We start from the raw sequence: 22,107 nt of genomic DNA, 5'->3' as shown, positions 1-22,107 counted from the left end.
TTTTCTGCCCCTCCTTTGAGTGTGCACAGTTCAATTGCGCCACCCTGTGTGCGGAGCTTAAAGGAGGAAAGGTAATGTATCAATTGTGCTTAATGAAGTGTAAGAGAGACGCGGAGGGTGGCAAACAAGTGAGCCCCAGATGAGGAGAAAGAGACTTTGAAGGCCCTGAAAGAGTCGCAGAAGGATTTGAATTTCATCATGAAATTCAATTGGATAAAATTTTGTCAGTTTTCTCACGCGTGCTTCCTTTGTTTGTTCTAGCACCGCCATCTCATATTGAAATTGAGGGATATGCTCACAATTCCAAGGTGGAAGTGCGGCAGAATCAGGATCTGACGCTCACTTGCATCGTGTCAGACGCTAAGCCACCGGCTCAGATTCAGTGGTTTCGTGGAAATGTGGAATTTAAGCCTGGTAATTACATTATATTCTATATAGAGTATTCAACCCACCCACCTTTTCCACCCTCCCGGAAAACCTCATTTTTCCTTCCCATTTACCCGCCACTGTGGATATTTAAATCAGGCACACGAAATTCACTGTAATTCACTGAAGCACTCGGAAAAAAATACTCCTGCAACGAGATTACATTAAAATTACACTAAAATTACACTATTTTTCCATTAGAATCATTCACAATCGCTTGAAAGATTCACTTTTTACGTGAAGTCTGTCAAATGTTTAATTTAAAAATGTCCTATTTTCTCGGTGTCGTTTTACAGAGTCGTTGAACGACTCTGTAACAATGTCATACAAATCATGATTTCAATTTTGTGCCAAAATTCATGTTTTTTTTTTACTTCTTATAAGACAATTTTCGCGTGTTGTTGAACGATTGTGTATTTTCCGTAGAAAATAGGGCAATTTTACTGTGATTCAAACTGTGGTGTTTTTGATAAATTTCCAGGTAAAGAAAAGACAAGATTACCCTCAAGAGAGTTTATCGTGTTTGCCAAGATATGGTAAACATGGTGTTTTTCCGAGTGCAACAGTGGTGAAAGAAATGAAAGAATCCTGCGAATCTCAGTCTCTTACCTTTTCATAGTTGTTCTCACACTCACAAATTATCTTCTCTTCCCTCCTGAACTAGACAATCGGGATGACAAAGTGACACAGACGCATGGAAAGCGGTATACAACCACATCCCTCCTCCGGTTACACCCTTCAGCGGATGATGACTACACAGAATACTCGTGTCAGGCCAGACACAAAGCCCTACAATCTGATATGCCAATGCGAGCGACTGTCCAGCTTTCCGTTCTGTGTAAGAGGAATCTCACTCTCTGTCCATCCCCTTGTATTCCACCCCCAGCGACAGTCCTCGCCGCACTCATATTACAAATAATTAGGCGGTGTTTAGTGTGATATTTAGCTCATCATTTTTTCCACCCCTTTGTTTGTCCACTTCACCCCCAAACACACAGACACTTTGATGGCTCACGCGAATCTCCCTTCCACCCCCATTTAATTATAGATCCCCCCGGAGCGCCGTACATCGAAGGCTATCAGCCCGGCGAGACGCTGCGCAGGGGACAGAATGTTGAGCTCGTGTGCAGAAGTCGCGGCGGCAATCCGCCGGCGCAGCTGATTTGGTACAAGAACGGCGTCCAAGTTCGCATGGCTTACAGGTTTGTCACCCAAAACACACATTCCAACCATGAAATATATATTTAAAGGGGTTGCTAATGTGGGAAATGCAGAATTTCGTGAATCTGGGGATTTTTTAAAGCAATTTGCTGAAAAGCGTATAATAAGAAATGCAACAATTGACAAGTGTTTTGAGGCGAAATGAAAATTTGAGTAGAGATTTAGTGGAAAATTGCGATGAGAAAAGAATATTTCTTGGTGGTTTGGTAAAGAAAAAAAGGCCACGGAAAAGTATTTTTCAAAAATTTCCAATTTCAAGGAATTCCCGAATAAATCTCATCGATGCTGAGGCATTGAAAACCCTCGATTAGCACCCTCTTGTATTATTTTGTCAAATGCTTTGACACAAATATTACATTTTCGTAATTATACTGACATTGCCTCCGGACTTTCTCACTGAAATCATGGAATTTCAATTAACTTTCGTCGTGCAGCATCATTTAAATTTATTCAACGGTATTTGTTTGCCCTCAAAGGCCATCAGAGGGACTTTTCCATTATCACTCTGGCATTGGCAACGGTGCAGGTCGCGAAGAGCATTTCGCGTTGTCAAATATTGTCTTTGAGAATGGCAAAAGCCTCACAGGATGCAATTTATCATTAATTAATTCCAATCCAGATTTATTGCGACGTGCATTGGGAGATGCGAAAAATCATCCCTTAAGCTGCAGAATTTTAAGGGCAAGAAGTGAAAGTGAGACAGAATTAGTCAAATTGTGTTACATTCGGATCTGCAAGTGACTTTTAAGGGATGGTCTCGGTTTTCCTGGGGTGATTTTCAGTGGTTAACCGAATTTTGGGGGACAGAAATGAGTTGTGTTGGTTACTTAAAGACTTTTGGACACCAAAATCAATAAAAGCGTCTCACTTTAAAGTCAACTTGATACAGTAAGAATTATTAGTCATTTCAACCCTTTGCCTCGACTCAATTTCGACTCTCTTTCGACTCTTTCTCTGACTGGAGAGTCAAAGATACTTCCAGAACTACGGCAGTGCTTTAAACACGAGTTTTTCTTATTTTCTTATCCTTTTTAATTATCTTAAAGTGTCATAACCTCAAATTTAGGAGTTTTTGTCCGTAAATAACGCAATTTTTTACAATATTACAATTGTAAGATCGTAAAAACTTCGAGGGAAACAGTATTTTCGAAATATTTTTTAAGTTTCAACCAAATATTGGGATGAAATTTTATTCTCAAGAGCTCCTTTTGACGTTCTTTCAAACATAACCTACAAATTATCTTGAGATATTTCAAAGAATCCGTGAAAGAAACTTATTTGGAATATTTTAAAGACAAATCTGGTGAATATTAATCCGATTTAAATCGACAATCAACTGAAATTTGCTACTTTAGAGTAAAGAAATCAATCAAAAAGCTGTAAAAATTGCCAGTTTTGTGTTTAAAACTAAAAATTTTGAGGTTATGATCAATTTGAGCAGAAATATTAAAGTTTATCATTGAAAACTTGTTATCTTTATCATGTATCTTTTTATTAAAATGTATGAATTGATGTTTTCCGATGTTATTTAATGACCAAATTCTGGTTAAAGTCAATTTGACATAACCGAAACAAGTCCTATTAGTTGTTGAAATGACTGTCGTATTACTTCGTTACGACTGTACAATTCAATAGTTAAATTTACTTCTTCTCCCAACCGACATCCGACTTGATGTCGACTGTCGCTTGACTGTAAAGCGACGTCGTCACGACATCGTAAGCGAGTCGGCTGAAAATTGAGTCGAGCAATGTCATTTGGGCAGTTCATTGGACAAATATTGCGCGGTTTTCACAACTGATGACGCGACATCAAAGAGACACTTGTCCAATATTTGTAATCAAACCATATGTTTGGATTTTCAAATTGCATCATGATTGATGTTTGGAACTTCACGACGTCCTTCATAACATCCACAGGCGACCAATAAAATGTCGCGCTGACTTTTTCCTTCTCTCATCTGGAAGAAGAAAAAAAAAGCCTCTTTTACACAAACATTATGTCAGCGGATGCATGAATTTTTGGGGGGAAAAATTTACGCAATCACCTTTTTCTCGCGCGCGCGCGCCCTTTTATTAATAATTCCCCAAATTACTCTATTCTCTTTTCTCCTTCGTGTCTGTTTTCCAGAACGGCCGGAAGATTGTCTGAAAATATTTACACATTCACTGCAGAAGCAAGTGATAATAAGGCGAGATTTCGATGCGAAGCCAGCAACATTATGTCTCAGGTCCCATTGAAGGCCGAAGTGGATCTCACTGTGCTGTGTAAGTATGACAAGAGAGGATTCTTCTCTTGTTATCCTATTTATTCTGTGCATCACAATTTTTCATCTCTTGTTTTTCCATCGCGTGGCGAGAAGAAGAACTTTTCAACGTTTCTGCACCAGTTCAGCTGGTCGTTATATCTTCTCTCTCACGTCTTCTTTTCTTCTTCTTCTAATTTTAGTCGCTCCCACGCACGTAACGATTTCGGGGCCCTCAGAGGCCAGAGTTGGTGATGTTGTGCCGCTGCAGTGCAGCACGGCGCCGTCAAATCCACGTGCGGAAATCAAATGGATGGTCGGTGGGCAGCTCATTAAAAATGCATCTTCAAGAACTGTTGTCAGCTCCGAAGGTATGATCAATTTCCTCCTATTGTCCAGTGAGAGAGCACAGAGTGGCACTTCCACTCTTTCTCTAGATTGACGATGACGAAGAGAGGAAAAGTGTTGGATTTCACCGCTCTAGTCATTCTTTATGACACCACATATTAATTATTTCTTCATCATCGCGTCCATTAACCACCAATTACAATGAATCTGCGGCGGAGTAGTGATTTGTGGGTCTTTTTAACAGTCATCAATAAATTCTACATCAATTAATTCTTTATCCACTAAATTATGAAACAATTTCATCAATGCTAAATTTGGCATCTTATAAGATGGCCAAAGTTGAAATCATTTTAGACTTCTATCAGAGAAAATTGAGATGATGTTAAAATATAAATGAATGAGATTGATTAAGAAGCGAAAACAGCCAAAATCTCAGCTTTTTTGCATCTCTCTTAGAATTGTTGTCATTAAGATCAACTGGAGTTTATTTCAGGCACAATATTGAACTTCTTTTTGCAAGATTTTCACGATTTCCAGCGTAAAATGCAAAAAATCATTTGAATGCAGCTTTAAGCGCGTGCGCAGCTTATGCTCTATGGCATGAGAATGCGAAACTTGTTGAGAAATAACCCTGTTTTTCAGGCAGATGGAAAAAAATATCGCTTTAGTATATATAAGGGAAATGTAGCCCCAAAAGTATTCTACATATAGGAAAAATTATCTGACTTAAAAGTTCTTTCGTGTCGGAGATATTTAATATAATTTCGCCAAAAATCCGGGGAATTTTTGTCGAGTGACGCTCAAAGGACATTTCTTACTAATAAAAAGTGATCTAAAATCTCCATAATATTTTACAAAATTGTAGATAATTTGAATATCTCTCATTTGAGTCTAATTTGGGGAAAATTCGTGGAAAATTGAGGGAGATATGTGCATTTTTATGCGTCAAAGTCAGGGAAAATGGATTCTTATGTTATAAGATATGATTGCAAAGTTGCATTGGAGCGTTAAAATGTCATCTAGAAAATCCAGCACTCTTTCTCTCTCTCTCGACATCTCAGCTCTGATTCCCCTTTTATTGAATTAAAGTTGAGAGTTGAATGAAATTATCGAATATGCGTGTGAGATGCGGGAAAAATTGATTTAAAACTCCCGCTGAACCTTTTGTAGGTGGATGGATCACAACGTCGAACATTACAGCAACGGTGGAGCCCAATAAGCGATCTCTGGTGGTCATTTGCCATGGCCTGAATATGCAGCTCTCGGAGAATGTCGTGTCCACGCACACGGTGAACATATTATGTAAGTATATGGCTTTTGTGTGTGATCTGGTGGGGAATTTGCATCATTAATATGATTTCCGTGTTCACAATTTGTCGCTCCTTTGCTGAAAACCACTGCAATTGCATCCGGAACTCACTTTCCCACTCTCTCTCTCGCCCTCACTGTGCAGATCCACCGTCGCCACCCATCATTTCTGGCTACGTGGAGGGCTCAATAATTCCGGCGGGATCAGTGCAGAAGCTGCTGTGCGTCTCGTCCGGAGGCAATCCACTGGCGTCACTCAATTGGTACAAGAATGACAAGAAGGTAATATTCGTCCGAATCATGGCGCAAAAGTGTTTCATTTCAAACTTTTGTCACACTCTCAACAATCCATTGCAGATCAATTCCGTTGTGCGAACGACTGACAAATCCGTGTCGGCCGAATTGACGATACTTGCAAATGTGACTGATAATCAGGCGAGATATCGATGCGAGGCCCACAATAGTGCCACAGAAATTCCACTCTTTGAGACTAAAACGCTGAGTGTTCATTTTGCGCCGGAAACTGTGAAAATTCACATCGAACCGGAAGAACTGAAGCCAAATGTGATTGCTACACTCTTTTGTGACTCCAGTTCCAGCAATCCGCCGTCGAAAATTACTTGGTGGCGTGATGGAATTCCCGTTGAAGGTAATATTTCCACCCTTAATACTGTTTGTGTGTGTGACTCGAGGGTTGCTCAAGTTGCGGAAAAGTGGTTTCCATTCCTGGAATATTCTTCGACATGATTACAAAATATTGTCATAATGTCCTTTTCCACCCTTTTTCCACAATACACGCTTGGAAAGCTGCTAATGTCGTAGTTTCGCGTCTTTTTTCCTTCGCAAACTTGCCGTCATGAGTTCGAGTCCAGCTCGTGGCAAGTTTTTTTTCACATATTTTCCTGTTTTGGCCTTTTTTCATGCCACAATTTAACCAATTGGCTAATTTGGGGAGTTTAAACACCTCCCAATAAATAATCATCCGTCAAAAAACCCTGCAAAATGTTATTTGTGAAGCTGATGAATTTAAAAAATCGAAATACTGTCGGTTATCGACATTCAGACGTCGGAGAATTCAATCTATCGTCACAAAAGCATGTTCTTGTGAGTGATAAATAAATATATTCTATATATTCTTCTTTAAAAATTGCACTTGGAAATTCCTTTCATTCTTCTATCTCAGGTTAACAAGCCATGTCCGTCACACATTCTGCGTATTTCATGGGATTTTGACTTATATTTCCATTCATTCCAGGATATTCTTAAATATTCCGGTTGAAATTGTTCATTCATTCCTCAATTGAGCAACCCTCGATGTGTATAACTTACATATTTCATATAAAGTCTTGCTCACTTTGCCATTCAATCCTGATCACAATGAAAATTCTCTCTTTCCCTCTCGAAAGGAGCGAAAGTTTTTCACAAGACGCGCACGTTCTTCTAAAAGACTCTCAATAAATAATGGTAACTTTAGTAATTCTGCAATCCTTTCGTCGCTCATCGACAAATTCACATTCTTTCACACAAAGCTGTGAAGGCCCGAAATTAATTCTCCCATGATTGAGAGGCGCATATAATGAGTTAATGCACCATATTAATACTGTAATCACTGAGGTGAGAAGTGCTTTTGGGCAGTGGCACTGCTTAGGGATTCAAGACAAACACCCCATGTAATATTTGGGGTGGTTTGTGGATTTTGCACATGCTTCAGGAATACTAAAACTTTCATGTCACTCCATTGTTTATATCGACTAACAGGCAGCATTTCGACAGGATTTGTTGAAATATCAATGAAACCACAAATTCAGAATATATCGATGGGTGCATTGAAAACTAGTTAAGAGTCAAAATCACTATTAAATTGATTAAATTGATCAATTCCGATGATTTTCCATAGCTGTCCAAGTTGATTTAATTAATTAATTATTGAAATATTGGCTAAATTATGGAAAAATTGATAGACAAACTCACGATATTAATTACAAAAAGTTCGTAAAAAGCCAAGTTTTAACATTTTTCCTGTACATTTTGTTTAGAATTTATAGGATTTTCAACTGCAATTGTCAGATTTTTCCTGTGAATTATGATTATGTGACTCGTTTTTTTTTTTTTCAAATTTCCACCATACAAAATTATGCCTAACTTAATGTTCAATGAATGAAATTGATTTAAAGGAATAACTAAAGGAAAAATACCCATTTGTATGAATTTCCATCAAATATTTTTATACTAATTTTTACTTTCAAATTATTTATTTTCCCAAATATAATGAAATATTTTCAGAATATTGAATAAAAACACAAGTTTAAGCAGCAAAAATGTCACAAAAAGTGCCAAAAGTTGGATTTTAACACCTAAAATTAGTAGGAAATACAATCGGAACTGAAACATGCCTTTAAAGTTTAAATTGCTGCCCTCTGGCGGCAACTTGTGAGGAAAAAAATTAAATATTTTTTGGAATAAACGGAAAAAAGATTGAATAATACCAAAATAAATCGTCTGAAAGATGTTAACATCTATCCAAAAATACATAACACGACTTTCGATAGTTTTCTCGGCACCCGTCGATATGTTAACTTTGCCAAATTCCCCACATCAAAAATATCACACACATCGTGATTTACCTTTTCTGCGTGCAGCAGATTTGACCCTTACTTGTGGACCGGCTCAATTCCACCGCGTTGTGTTTGTGTGTCTGTTGAGAACATAAATCAAACATATTTTGGGGAGGGGGGGGGGGGAAATTGGAACATTGATAAGGAGCAAATATATCATATTTGAATTCGCAGGTGAATAAATAATTGAACCGAAACCTAAAGGTATTTTCTGAAGTACGGCAATTTAATAGCGTGTGTTATTCAATAATTTCCCGTAGAGTGATTTTTGAATTTTATCCCACGTTATTAATAGCATATTTGACCTGGCAGATTAATAGCACTGCCAAAAGGTCAGTGATTTCATTGGTGGTCTCATCGAGTATCATACAACATTCTGCTATTTGGGGGAAATTGGTAGGCAGTCTGAATGTGTGCAGAACACAGTATTGATTCTTGAGGGCGGAGCTTATGAGTAGGCGGGGCTTTGTGAATGTACTGTAAACCTTAAATTATCTTCTACGGTTAAAATGCATATTTATAGGCAAAATTAATATTACAGATAGTGTCTTAAAGTATTGATAAATTCAATTATCACACTTTGTCATTGAATATTCAATAGTTTTACAAGAGCTTTTAATTTGTACCTGCAAATATTTAATTCCTGGTGAAATTTCATTAGATTTCAACTAAATATTTTGTGTTCTTCACTCACATAATTGGCTTTCCAGCGTGTATTTCTGGATGTTTCTGTGGTAAAAGGTTTTCGGGGTGGGAAAGTTATATGTATGTTTGTTGTAAAATATGATATTGCAAACGAAAACTTTGCCGTTGAAGTCATCTTTTGTGTATGATCATTCCCTCCACATCCCAAAATCCACCAGCGAGATGGCAAAAGTGAGATTTCGCCTGTCCCTATGGCGACTGTGCATGAACTCTTAAATAAATTTCACATGTGGAATCATTTGTAGGACTAAACAATTCATCAAAGCCAGGACTGTGGGGCGGAACAGTTTCGTCTTTGGAGCTGAAAGTGAATGTGACCCAGGAAATGAATGGGGTTGTGTACACATGTCAAAGTACAAATGATGCTCTTCAGCGCAGTGTACACGAAGTTGTTAGTCTTCAAGTGTTGTGTAAGTTTTAGCTGTTAATTGACTTTATGTCAAATGAATGCAAATAATAGTTTGCATTTATTATCCATGCATATTCTCTCTCTCTCTCTCTTTGTCCTTTATTGACGCTCAATATTGTGCAAAGAGTTGTTTTTTTTCGGGATGCGATTAGAAGGAAGTGTCCACATACGAGAGGATTTTATCAAGGGGGAGATAATATAACCAGAAGTGTTCAAAATCTCACAATTTTCATTTCTAGAGCGGTTAAATTAAAAATACTGACAAATTGTTGCGACTCTTTAGATCCTCACCGAGAAACAGTCAAAGGAATTAATTTTCTAGGTTATGTAACGAATCAAAAGACAGATTTAGTGATTAATTCGAATTCCATCACATCAAATATTATGCTAAAGTCGAAAAATCAACAGTAATTGGAAAATTTAAATATTTCCATGCGAAAAACGTTGATAATCTGTGATTTTGTGAACAAAAAACACTGCAAATTGAGCTGAAAACATTGGAAGCCCTGTACATTTTCTCATCGGGAAATAGAAATGTCAACAAAAAGAAAGATTGTTGTGAAGAAGAAAAATTTTGAGCTAAAAATGCCATTTCTGTCATTTTCTACAAAAAGAAAGCTTCCAATATAAATCTTTTGAAAATCTCTTAGTTTATATTTTGAGGTTATGATCGGAAAAATGCCTAAAATTGCAAGTTTTTAGTGGGTTTTATAGATATATCAGTTAGTAAGTTCTGAGATTCACAATAGTTTGGGAATTAATACAGGAACATTGTGAAAATTCCAATTGCTGGAAGTTTCGTACAGATTAAGGGCATATTATTTTCCCCTTGGATTTTGTTAAATTCCAGAAGTGAAGGGAGAAATGCGAGAGTGAATATGGATGAGAAATCACGATGCTGTGGTGCATTATGCAATTTTAAATCAAAATCTCAACATGGTTAACACATATTTTCCCTTCATTTTTTCCACCCCCTCAAAAACACAGATGCCCCAATTTTCAACCCACCGCCATCGAACACCGTGGTCGGCGTGGAGGGTGAACCGCTGCAAGTATCTCTCGTGGCAACAGGCAATCCGCAATCGATTGCATACACATGGACCAAAGATGGTGTGCCAATTTTAAACACTGCCAATGGTAACTATATTAGAGGGGAAAAATATCACTTGCACGTTATTTATGGAGCACTTTGTGGGGGATTTGAAAGAGAGGAATTAATTAATTTTTCGCACACGGCAATGGCAATATGCATAGCATTTGTGCGCCCTTCTATCGCCACCCTTGTGTTACTTCCAGTCACGAATTGCTGATGCTCGAAAAAAACACACCCACCCATTATCCCATATAATACATAATTTATATACACTCTTCACCGTTCTCTCGTGCATTCTTTGCCCATTCTTTGCGCAAAGGAAAATGCAATTTTCCCGACAGTTGAACTTTAATCCTGCCGGAGACACAATAGAGATATAATGTATGGATAAAGGACCTAACAAATACACACACGCACGCAAGGTTTGTGAAACAACGTGAGGATAATTGAAATTTATATTTTATACTTTTTTTTATGGTCAAAAATCTTCTTCATTCTGATGAATGCGCGACAAATTTCCATGGCGCAGAAATGTGAGAACTTAAATCGCATTTAACGTGTGAAATGCGAATGGTACTTTTTGAAACAATTCCCATTCATATTCTTAATTGTTCAACAAGTAATTCTCCTTAGACAGGGAGAGGAAGGAGTGTAAGGAATTTCGATGTGAGGCACTTTGTCTAAGCTGCTTGTCTTAGAATTATAGAGCATTTCATTGCACAAACACATTCAATGATGGAACGTAGCAAAAGGTTTTCACTCTTCATGCTCAATTTGAATTGTTGATTACTTTAAATATTCATATTTCATTGGATATTTTTTTATTCTTGCTATGCTTAATGTGCCTTCATTTAATTTGTGAATCAGAAGCACTCAGTCAATACGTGGTGTTTTGGGTGGTGAAATGAACTCAAATTCCATATTTCAATTATGCGCTCACCCTTTTAAAATGCAATTACTCTGTGAGAAGTCACTCTGTGGCCAAGCGCAGATGAATTTCATGTGCGGTATTTGATATTTAGAATATTGCTATGTGACATTTCTGGACTTTGGAGCCTTTTAAGCCACCCTCCCTCATATTTGCTCGCATCGAAGGGTTGAACTCGTGTGTGTGTGTGTGCATATATTTGGCCGCTGTGCATCCCCTGCAAACTCCCCGCGCGGATGGCCATAAATTTTGAATTAGCGGCAATAAAGTGGCGCTGATTATTGTGTGGGTGGCAGGGTAATGACAATTAGGCCTTTCAATTTAGTGTCGCGAACGCGTGTGTGCATTTTAAAATGCCTCCATCGCGCGTTAGCGTGTAATGAGGATGAATTATTGCAATGCCAAACCACTTTGCAGGCATGGACAGGATCATCTCGGAGGGACCCATGCTCAACATCACGAAACTGAGCCGCGGCGACGCCGGCACGTACACTTGCGAGGCGGTGAACTCTCAAGGATCCGCCATGATCAACATCAGTGTCATTGTTGAATGTAAGTGTCCACTTAATCCGTGCATTCGCATCTTTTAATAGCTACTAATAAATGAAAACCATCTCGCAGATGGAACGACAATCACGAGCATCTCGGAGAATGTGGTGGTGAATCCCGGCGAGGACGCCATGTTGTCGTGCACGGTGGAGGGAAAGCCACTCACGTTGGAGCACGTGCGCTGGGAGAGGCTCAACTATGACATGACCATAAAGACGTCCACAACGTTTGTCAACGCCACGTCGTATTTGCACATCAAAAATGCCCAGCGAGAGGATGTGGGCAATTTCCGCTGCATCGCTGACAATAGAGTGGCAAATCCGACTAGCAGGGATGTTCTTCTCATTGTCAAGTGTAAGTTGAAACAGAATTTTCCCCCGTGTTTTTGAAGAGCGACCGTAATCTGCATCCTGTGCATCAATTAGGATGAAAAGGTGCATTTGTGGATATTTTTGCCTCTTGGCACAAAATAGTCTCTCTCTCTCTCTCTCTTGTTTCTGCTGGACATTTTAGCCATGAGCTTGAAATGAAACGAAATACATTAGTGAAAATCATTTTAGGACACCTAAACTGAAAATTCACTCATCTAATGTCCATGATAAACAATTTTCTACTAGAGAACATTCAAAGGGAAAATCATTAGTCGATTTTTAAAGGGATCTTAATGGTCTCAATCAAATATGTGGAATATCGACGGGTGAAAATGGGTGAACAAATTTCTGTCCTTTCCTTGAATCATCAGCTTTCCAAAATTGCCTCACTTGAGCTCCTAAACGCCCAGGTTTTTCTCCTGGAGCCTATTATCCATTTTCTCAAATTTTCCCTGACTTTGACGTATATAAATGCACATATCTCGCCCAATTTTCCATGGATTTTCCCCAAATTAGACTCAAATGATAGATACTAAAATTATCTACAACTTTGTAGAACATTGTGAGGATTTTAGACCACTTTTTATTGGTCAAAAAGGGTCTTTTGTGCGTCACTCGACAAAAATTCCCCGGATTTTTGACGAAATTATATTAAATATCTCCGAGACACGAAAAACAGGATTATTTTTCAACAAGTTTCGCATTCTCATGCCATAGAGCATAAGCTGCGCGCGTGCTTTAAGCTGCACTAAACTTGCGCGCGTAATCGACGTAAATTGCGTCTTTTCCTTCTATTTTCGGCGGGAACGCGTCAAGGGGCGGAAAATTATCTCCCCCTTGGTGTTTTGGGGGTGTGAATTTGGGTGTTGTTGTTGTCGCTCTTTTGGGGGCTGCACAAACAAGCCCCGAACCCTTCACATGATGGCCTGGCATGTTAACACACTTGTCATTGGCAGGTGAGAATGAAAAGTTAATTATATGACAATTAATTGCAGTCGCACCGGAAATAGATAAATCACCGCCACTGCTGAGGGCGGCCACGGGCGCGGGCGAGCGCGGGCGGCTGCCGTGTCGTGTGGAGGCGTCGCCGCGGCCGACATTCGTGTGGGCACGAAGTGGTCAGCAATTGAATGTGAATCAGTCGTCCAAATACTTCGTGGAGCTGAAGCAACTCGACTCAATCACATACGAATCGATTCTCCTCATTGAGCGTGTCACGCCGTCGGATTACGGGCAGTACGAGTGTGTCGTGCAGAATGAACTCGGCGACACAAAGGAGAATGTCAGGCTCGATATCACATCACCGCCCGACACCCCAATCAATTTGACTGTGGTCAATGTGACCCATGACAGCGTCACAATGACCTGGACGCCCGGCTTTGACGGCGGCATGAAGGCCAGCTACAGGATACGCTTCAGGTAGGCTCCAAGGCACGTCCTTAAGGCGGCACAGCCGAAGACAAAAGCCCTCTGACGAGAGCCAATGAATGAATCATTGCGTGAATAGAGTGTCATATTCCACTGATAAGCTCTATCATGTTCAGTTTGTGGTCTTAAAATTGTACATATTGCTATGCGATTGATGTCCTTCGATGTGTGCATGGATTTCACACAGGATTTATCGCACACTGAAGACACAGAGTGACGATTGACTGAGTGTCTCGCATTATCTTGTAGTTGAGATATCATACAATACGATAAGAACGAGACAAACAAACGCCAAGGCTTGAAATGTTATCAATCCGAAGAACACGATTTTAATACAAAAATTTCAAAATCTTATTGATATTCATAACAAAATTGCAGAGATACAGGCGTTTAAAGTTAATTCAATATGGCGGCGTTCGCGATAACGTGACAGACGGTCAGTTTTCGTCATATTTGGCCTCCCTCACTGCAAGAGTGAGCTTTGCACAGCTCTAATTAGACCAGATAAATAATAATAATAATATTAATAATGCATTCAGCGTGATTAATTCTGCTGTGACAGCGCATAAATGGTTGTGTGCACAGGAATTGTCCCTGAAAATATGGCTTTTGGCTTCTCTTGTTGTCTGTCTTTGCATTTCTAAAGGCGCCCTTCCTTTTGCCATTGCAGAGAGGCCAACAGTGAGCACTATCGGTATGAGGATGGACTGCCGGGTGTGCACAAGATAACGATTAATGGCTTAAGAATGAATACGATGTACTTGTTCTCCATTATGGCGTCCAATGCATTGGGCAGCAGCAAATACATGCCGGATCTGGTGAAGGCGAAGACAAAAGGTGAGTGCATTCAAGTCATTTGCTTGAGACCCTTGAGACTAACGCAACATCTCTTCCATTCGCCCCTCGCCAACATCGCAATGTCCTCCCTTTCTCTCGCGTGTGTCCTTAAGAAGTCCCACCGTCCTCAAAGTCCACTTACTCCCTCGGCGTGGCGCCCACGGCCGGCTCGCCCACGGGCAGCACCTCTGGCCTGCTGCTGCTCGTTGGGGTGGTCTCGGGCACCGTCCTCGTGCTCCTTAATGTCCTTTTGATCGGCTGCTGTCTCCATCGACGCACCCAAGAGAGAATAAAAAGAGGTAAAAGGTTCTCCTTCGGATTTTCCTCGTCGTTTGTCCTCCTGATCTGCATTTTTTCTCTGTCCTTTTTTTGTCATTTATTGTTATTTTTTGCGACTCATTTGACTGGTTTTCGTTTTTTGTTTTCCTTTTATTTTTTCGGTTCCGAAGGACTCGAAACAGTTCCGGCGGAATTACTTGAGAAGGCACAAGTGCCAAAGCTCGTGATTGTCGGAATTGGTTTGGCCGGAGTTGGACTGTTGCTAGTGAATGCTGCTCTCGTTGCATGGTTTATTATCCGTAAAAGATCAAAAGGTATTTTTTCTGTTTATTTTTTTATTTTATTTCACTGTTGAGTTTGTTTGTCAGTAATTATTGTGGAGCGAATGAATATTTTTGTGCTAAACATTGTGATTAAAATTGTCACAATTTTCACTATATAAATGCATGTTATATATATATTTCTCACGTATTGCTTGCAGTGTGATTGTGGATTGTGTGACAAATACAAGGGGGAGATATTATGGCCAGAAGTGGTATAAAACTCCCTTGAAAATGCGTTAAAATGTCACTTTTTAAAGGAAAAACCGCATTAATTGAAGAAAAGATGCTTCTTTGCACCTTTCTAGATTATGTTGTGAATTTGAGACAAAGTTTAGAGTCTTTAAACGTTTGGAAAAATCTGCAGAAGAAGTGAAAGAAGTGCATAAAATGAAGTCCTGAGCAGTGTTAGGGATATTAGCCATAATAACTCTCCCTTGGCCAAAATATACAGAAAAACAGAGAAAAATCAATGTATTGAGTTTGTGTGTGTTTTTTTTATACATATTTTTTGGTGTGTAGAATGAAATTTTATCCCTCAAGCTGGGGAGTGAAATAAATGAATAATAATGAAATTACAGAGACATCGACGCAGAATAGTAAATCTGCCACAATTGAAATGTACGCGCCCAGTTCGTACAATGACACTGTGACTGGTGAAACATTGTCGAGCGTTTCCGAAAAGAGTGATTCATATTCAAATGAGGGAAGTCAGCCTGATTACATGGTAATAATGAGTGGATTATTCATGTTTTAGCCACAATTGAATCTCAGACACTCAATCTAAATTGCTTCTCTCTTTCTCCTCTCTCTTTCTCTCTGTGCCATCATCTTCGCCTGGGCGGCGAATCATCAACAGGATGACACGCGGAAGAAGGTGGCATCGACGTATTTGGTGGAGCACAACGACATCCCGCCGCCGCGCTACCAAAGAGACGGCACTCTGCCCTGCCACTATCCCAACAACACCGTCGTGAGCGCCGGCCACACGCGCACGCTGCCGCATCCGCGGCACAACAGCCAGCATCCCGACCAGCGCTCGCGCGACGACCAGATGCTGGGCAAGAACACCTACATGCCCGCGCCGTCGCCGGCGCCGCCGCTGGACGGGTCGTACTACAACATGAACAGCGACCGCTACTTGTCCTATCCACCGATGGTGAGTGTCCGCCGGCCATCCTGGCGCATTCCTTGGAAGTTATTGACACTTTTCGATACAATTTTCATTGTTTTTTCATGCAACTTTAAAGAAAATTTCATGAATAGTTGATTTTTTAGAACTTGTTTGAATAAAATGCACGCACAAACTCTTTAGTTTATCAACTAACGCGCAATCTTTCAGTTTAAATATCAATATTAACTGAAAAATTCACAAAATATTTATTATAGAGGAATATTAGTGGCTTTAATGAGTGTTTTAGAAGGTCTTTTGGGGGGAATTTGGCAAATTTCGGTGAATTAGGTGAAAATTTAATATTTTTTCATTAAATATCAGAGAAAAAAAGGATTTTTATGGACTAAATAATCCTCAAACTGTCGGTTTTGATCAATTTTCCTCTAATATTGTGTTTGAAAAGGAAATTTGTGAATATTGCCCACAATCCGTGTCGATAATTGTCGAAATTGGGCAGATCTTATCGACATTTGAACGTAATTTGTGCATAAATTGAGTGTGTTTTGTTGCTGTCCGCAGGATTATCCGCAGATGGAGTTTGCGAACGCGCCGCTGGCGGTGAGTCTGCAGACGGCCGGCGGCACACTGCGCCGCGGCATGAAGGGAGTGGTGCCGCCGCCGGACGTCACGCATCACACGGCCCACACGAAGGGGCCGCACGACATGCAGAACTCGTCGTCGCAGACCAGCGCCAACCTCAGCAATCTGTCGCAAGTGTCACAGTCGACGCCGAAGCAGCCGCAGGGCATCCTGAAGGACACGAAGCGCAATCAGCAGCACAACATGCAGATCCTCAACGTACAAAATGCGCCCGGCGTCGATGGCAATTTGCTGCTCGGCGTGAACGCGGCGGCGTTCGATCAGCACAATCTCAGCTCCTTCAACGCCCAACTCGGCTACACGGACGCCGATGGGCATCTGGTATAGAAGGACTGCGGCGCAGCGCCCCACTTCTCCACACTTATCAATTACACAACAATAGCATTTATACTGTAATGTAAACCAATTTCGTAATGAATATATTTATGGGGGATAAAAGAATCAGTGGACGGAAAGCATACAAAAATGCTGTGTAGATTTATTGAGAATGAGATTACAATTATATGGATTAATAGATAGAATTAAAAAACTATTACAGGACAATTAATTCGGACGCAATTTGTGAATATAATTTTTATCAGCTTAATTTAACACGACAAAACAATCACGCATAATATGTGAAGCATTTAATGCAAAAAAAACCAAGGAAGAATTATGAAAAATGCATTTTTTTTAGGATAAATATTTAATTAGCACACACGCACAGTTGTGAGCATGAAAATAGAACTGCGATGATTTCACGTTTCTTTACAATATTTCTATAAGAAACCACTTTTTATCCCTTTTTTAGGCGTCTTTTCCTATCATAACCTCAAAATATAAACTAAGAGATCTTCAAAAGACTCAGTTTGGAAGCTTTCTTTTTGTGGAAAATGACAAAAATGGCATTTTTAGCTCAAACGTATTTCTTCTTCACAACAATCTTCCTCTTTGTTGACATTTCTATTTCCCGATGAGAAAATGTGCAGGGCTTCCAATGTTTTCAGCTTTTTGCTGTTGTGGAAGCTTTTTAGATCACAAAATCAACTCAAAATTTCTGATTCAGAGTCAAAATTGTCCAGAAAGTTTTCTAGATAAACATTTTCCAAGTTAAAGTCAATATTTTCGATGTTATGTTTGATTGTAGAACAATTTTCAGTGTTTCTTGTCACTGAAAGCACAGAATACTAATGTTTTTAGCATGGAAATACCTGAATATGAAAATTAATACACTAAATCTGTCCTTGATTCGTCACATAACCTAGAAAATGAATTCTTATTACTGTTTCTAGGTGTGAAATGTTGGGATAATTTGGTTGTAAAATTGTTAGATTTCTTACACTTTTGCTTATTGTATTTCATAATTCTTCCTTGGCCACTTAAGACTTCCGTATGATCTCAAGAAAGCCTCTTTTGCCACCAGGTTTTGTGACATTATTAACTTATATTGTCGAAAATTTAGAACTTTTATGCATAAAAGTAAGAAGAAATTCACAGACTATCTTGTGGTTGATGGGAAAATTGAGGAAATTGTACTCAGAAGAAGTGAGTAGAATACGGCCTAAGACAAAAAAACACACCCTCAGACACACAAAGACGTATTTTTATGTGCCAAAACGCAGTCTTAAATCAATCAAAATAGACAAAATGACAAATAAAATCCAGTATTATTTTATGGAAGACAGAGAAAAATCTATAAATAACATGAGATTTTAGCTTAGATTATGGGTGGACCTATTCATAAAGTCTCCTTCTTCTTCGAGTACTGAAGAAACCACACACAAAAGTATTGTTGAGAACGTGATAAGACTAATGTTTGTTTCGTTGAGAAGAAGAGGAAAAAAAATCAACTAAGAAATCATCTTGCATTTGAAATATAACTCTGATTAATATTGAGAATTTTATCTTTTTTATATAATTTACTAATCATAAGTGTTGAACGTATTTTATTGCCTGTGTGAAAGGGTTTAAGAGAGGAAGGGAAATTAATTTTACATTTTAAGAGAAGAAAAAAAAAACCTAATAAAATACTCCCAAAATGGAAATGTGACGCGAAATCTGAACAATCGAATATTGTACTTCGAATAGAGAGAGAAAAAACATGGATTATTATGGGTAAATTTTGTATGAAAAATACAAGGAATTAACCGCTGTTAATTTGCATAAAAAAAAATTAGGAAAAAAAATCCTCTTCATGGATAGAATAAGAAGAGGAAAATTGACAAAGGATGGATAAAGATAAATTTTAGAAATGTGTGAAACATACAAAAAAAAACTTGTAATATATTTTAAGGATAATAATTGTAAGATTATAAGAAGTTTTTTTTTTATTAAATCTGTACATATTTTGTATATTATTTTTTCATAAGTTTTATATATCAAGTCTCTTTATTTTTTTTATTATAAAATCCCGTCTTGATACCTCAGCTCGGATTTTAAGAGAGTCAGAGATGATAAATAATTAATTTATATGGTTAAATTTAATTTCTCTTTTAGTAGCACAAAGAAGAAAAAAGAATACCAAACATGCCAAAGATGTGTTGAAATCCTTCCCCTTGAAATTCATGGTCATTCAATGGCCAGAAAGAAGGAAGACTTTAAGAAGACAAAAAAAAGAGAGAAAATAAGATAAATCTTTTACTGTTAACAGTCGATCAAATTGTGATCTTAAGATCTGATCCGGAGTTGTTTTTCTATGGCGAATGAAAATCCCACACAAATGTTTGCTCAAAAGAGAGAAAAATCTTCCGTTGAGATGCCAAATTAGGATGAATTCTTAAATTAAAATCTTGACTGCAAATTGCCAAATTTACAGGAAACTCTTTTTCTTTCTCAATGTGTGGTTGTTTGACACCCTCAAAATGAATGTGTTTTTTTTTTCTATGTATTCGAATGGAGAGGACAATTTGTGCCTTAACATCCCTTGAAGAATGGATAGACGTAAAAAAAAGGAAAAAAAAGAATTAAAATTATGAACAAGTCAAAGAAAATCTCAAGTGTAAAGTTTCTTAGGCTACAATTGAAGAAAATTTAAATAAAATTTGTAAATAAGCGTACAATAATTACGGAGACAGAATAGTTATTGATAATATTAAAAAGAAGTTTTTAGATAAAAGCAAAAAGATGAAAATTGAGACAGAATTTTGCCAAAAAATAAAATAAACACACAAATTTCACGTGACAGTCAAACATCCTTGAAGACATTCAGAGAAGAAATGCTCATGAAACGGATAAAAGAGGTGAAAAAGGAAAATCCAATGGGGAGATATTATGGTCAGAAGTGGTGTACAACTTAGTTGAAGTGTGTTCAAAAGGAATTAACGCATTAATTAGGGAAAAAGAATGGTTCATTGCATCTTTCTAGGTTATGTTGTGAATTTGAGACAAAGTTTGACACTAAATAACCTCAAAAATCATTCATTTTTGCATTCAAGCTGGTTTCATTTGCATTTATTGGCGCAATAATAATGAAATCTAATGAGAATCACATTTTTTTATAGTTAGACTGTGTTTATTATGCTAAAAATGATCATAACCTCAGAAATATTGTTTTATGATATAAAATTGTCAATTTTTAGAGCTGTTTGATTGATTGAACCAATTTCAGTGACAAAGAAATGGCGTTTTCACAGCAGAAATTCGTATTGAATTCAAAGCATAAAGTTACAACTCAAATTCATAGTTTTTACGAATTGAAATACAAAACCTGTAAAGTTGCAACGACCTCTTAGTCTGGCCTTGAAAACATTCCGAATATATTTCTTTCAAGGATTTTTTTTTCAATGTCTCAAGATTGTTTTTATGTTATGTTCGAAAGTGCATCCGTAATAGCAATTTGTTTTTGTGATTTTTCACAGAAATTGTGGAAGCCCGGCCATATTATCTCCCCTTTCGGGAAAAAAAACAATCAAGTGATAAACTTATATTCTGAACTGAGCTGTTTTTCAGTTTCTTTCAATCATTTATCCAAATTTTTCTTTTGCATTCTGTGCTTAAGAGAAAGAATGAAGAAAGGAAATTAAGAATAACCTCCGGAAGATGTGAATGAAGCTCTAATTATACAACTCAATTAATAAAGACCTAAATGAGAATATTTGCTTCCATCTCATAGAATTTTTTTCTAGGATAATAAATATACAAAAAAAATGTGAGTGGAAAGATGTGACAAAGAAAAAGAGAGAAAATGAATTTAAAATAATGTAGTGAGAATAAAATGGTGAAAAAAAGAATAAACTTAGGCTTAAAAATGAGACAATTTATTCCCCAAAAGAAATCTTTTTTTTTATGCCTAAGAAATGCATTAGATGTTAAAAAAGAAGAAGAAAAAAAACAGACAAACTTCAATAATAAACAAGTTAATTTTCCGGGTGTAAAATGTGAAATGAGAAAATGTAAATATTAATTAGCTAAAGCGATTTACTCAGAAAGCAGTTGTTGATTTTAGGAACAATTATTTTGTATTTCATCGTGACTTTCTGTAATCAGAAAGAATTTAAAAGAAAAAAAAAACTGTAAAATAATGTTTAAGCCTAGAATATAAATCGGAAGAAATCATCTTAAGAAGATAAATGGATAATGGAAATTGCATTGCAGAGACACAAAAGGAGTTATATTCAATTACATTTTAATGAATGATAAAAACTGAAAAGGACAAGAAACTAGACTTAATAACAATATTAAAAAAAATCCATCCTTTTTCGTAATGTACCAATGTGTCAATAAAGTGAAAAAGTATTTATTAATGAGGAAGGGAGAAAAAAAGTATTGCAAATAAAAATTCTTTCATATTTTATATACATTACAAAAACCAATGGAAAAAAGTGAGAGAGAAGAAATATACCTTAGAAAGTATGTCAAAAAAACGTAAGGGAAATAACAGGCGGAAGCAGATGGCGCTGCATGCGTTTGAATATTGCTGCAAAAAAGAAAAGAATAAATAAAAAGAAAAATTGGATGACGACTATATGTTTTAGTCACAGACATAATGTGTTAAGAAGACATTGACTTTTGATCATATTATATTAAAAAAATAAATTTATTAAAATGAAAAGGATATAAAAATACATTAAAATAGATCTTAATGTAAATTGTTAACTCAATAATGTCTTATGAACTCATATTAATGTAGACCATAAGAGCCAAGAACTTAATAAAATTATTCTGTCATTATGAAAATGTCACGTTTTTCTCTCTGTGTGTCAAAATTAAAAAAGTTCAAAACTGGAAAATTGCGCGCTTCTCCTCGGGGAATTGCATGTTTCACGCCTGCACATT

General features: G+C 37.6%; 1 protein-coding gene across 3 annotated transcripts in view; it reads left to right on the top strand.

Moving 5' to 3' along the window:
• Window positions 1-17,956, top strand: part of LOC132255755 (nephrin) — a 63,124-nt gene extending 45,168 nt beyond the window's left edge. The window contains exons 5-22 of one of the 3 annotated variants that reach the window (XM_059751903.1): window positions 262-414; window positions 1,091-1,264; window positions 1,475-1,628; window positions 3,776-3,912; window positions 4,094-4,261; window positions 5,409-5,540; window positions 5,692-5,828; window positions 5,904-6,195; window positions 9,112-9,276; window positions 10,263-10,412; window positions 11,714-11,848; window positions 11,918-12,199; window positions 13,212-13,635; window positions 14,315-14,481; window positions 14,931-15,074; window positions 15,662-15,807; window positions 15,940-16,239; window positions 16,774-17,956. In XM_059751903.1, the coding sequence (XP_059607886.1) occupies window positions 262-414; window positions 1,091-1,264; window positions 1,475-1,628; window positions 3,776-3,912; window positions 4,094-4,261; window positions 5,409-5,540; window positions 5,692-5,828; window positions 5,904-6,195; window positions 9,112-9,276; window positions 10,263-10,412; window positions 11,714-11,848; window positions 11,918-12,199; window positions 13,212-13,635; window positions 14,315-14,481; window positions 14,931-15,074; window positions 15,662-15,807; window positions 15,940-16,239; window positions 16,774-17,181 (3,668 nt within the window). In that variant the 3' untranslated portion in view covers window positions 17,182-17,956. Of the gene's footprint in view, window positions 1-261; window positions 415-1,090; window positions 1,265-1,474; window positions 1,629-3,775; window positions 3,913-4,093; window positions 4,262-5,408; window positions 5,541-5,691; window positions 5,829-5,903; window positions 6,196-9,111; window positions 9,277-10,262; window positions 10,413-11,713; window positions 11,849-11,917; window positions 12,200-13,211; window positions 13,636-14,314; window positions 14,482-14,594; window positions 15,075-15,661; window positions 15,808-15,939; window positions 16,240-16,773 lie in introns of all 3 variants that reach the window. The other 2 variants (XM_059751902.1, XM_059751901.1) reach the window with 2 other exon arrangements.
• The last annotated feature ends 4,151 nt before the right edge of the window (window positions 17,957-22,107 follow it).

The sequence above is a fragment of the Phlebotomus argentipes genome, unplaced genomic scaffold, assembly GCF_947086385.1.
Source record: "Phlebotomus argentipes unplaced genomic scaffold, Phlebotomus argentipes genome assembly contig_5, whole genome shotgun sequence".
Taxonomy (NCBI): Eukaryota; Metazoa; Arthropoda; class Insecta; order Diptera; family Psychodidae; genus Phlebotomus; species Phlebotomus argentipes.
Note: the sequence above shows the minus strand (reverse complement) of the source record. Positions and strands in the feature narration are given on the sequence as shown.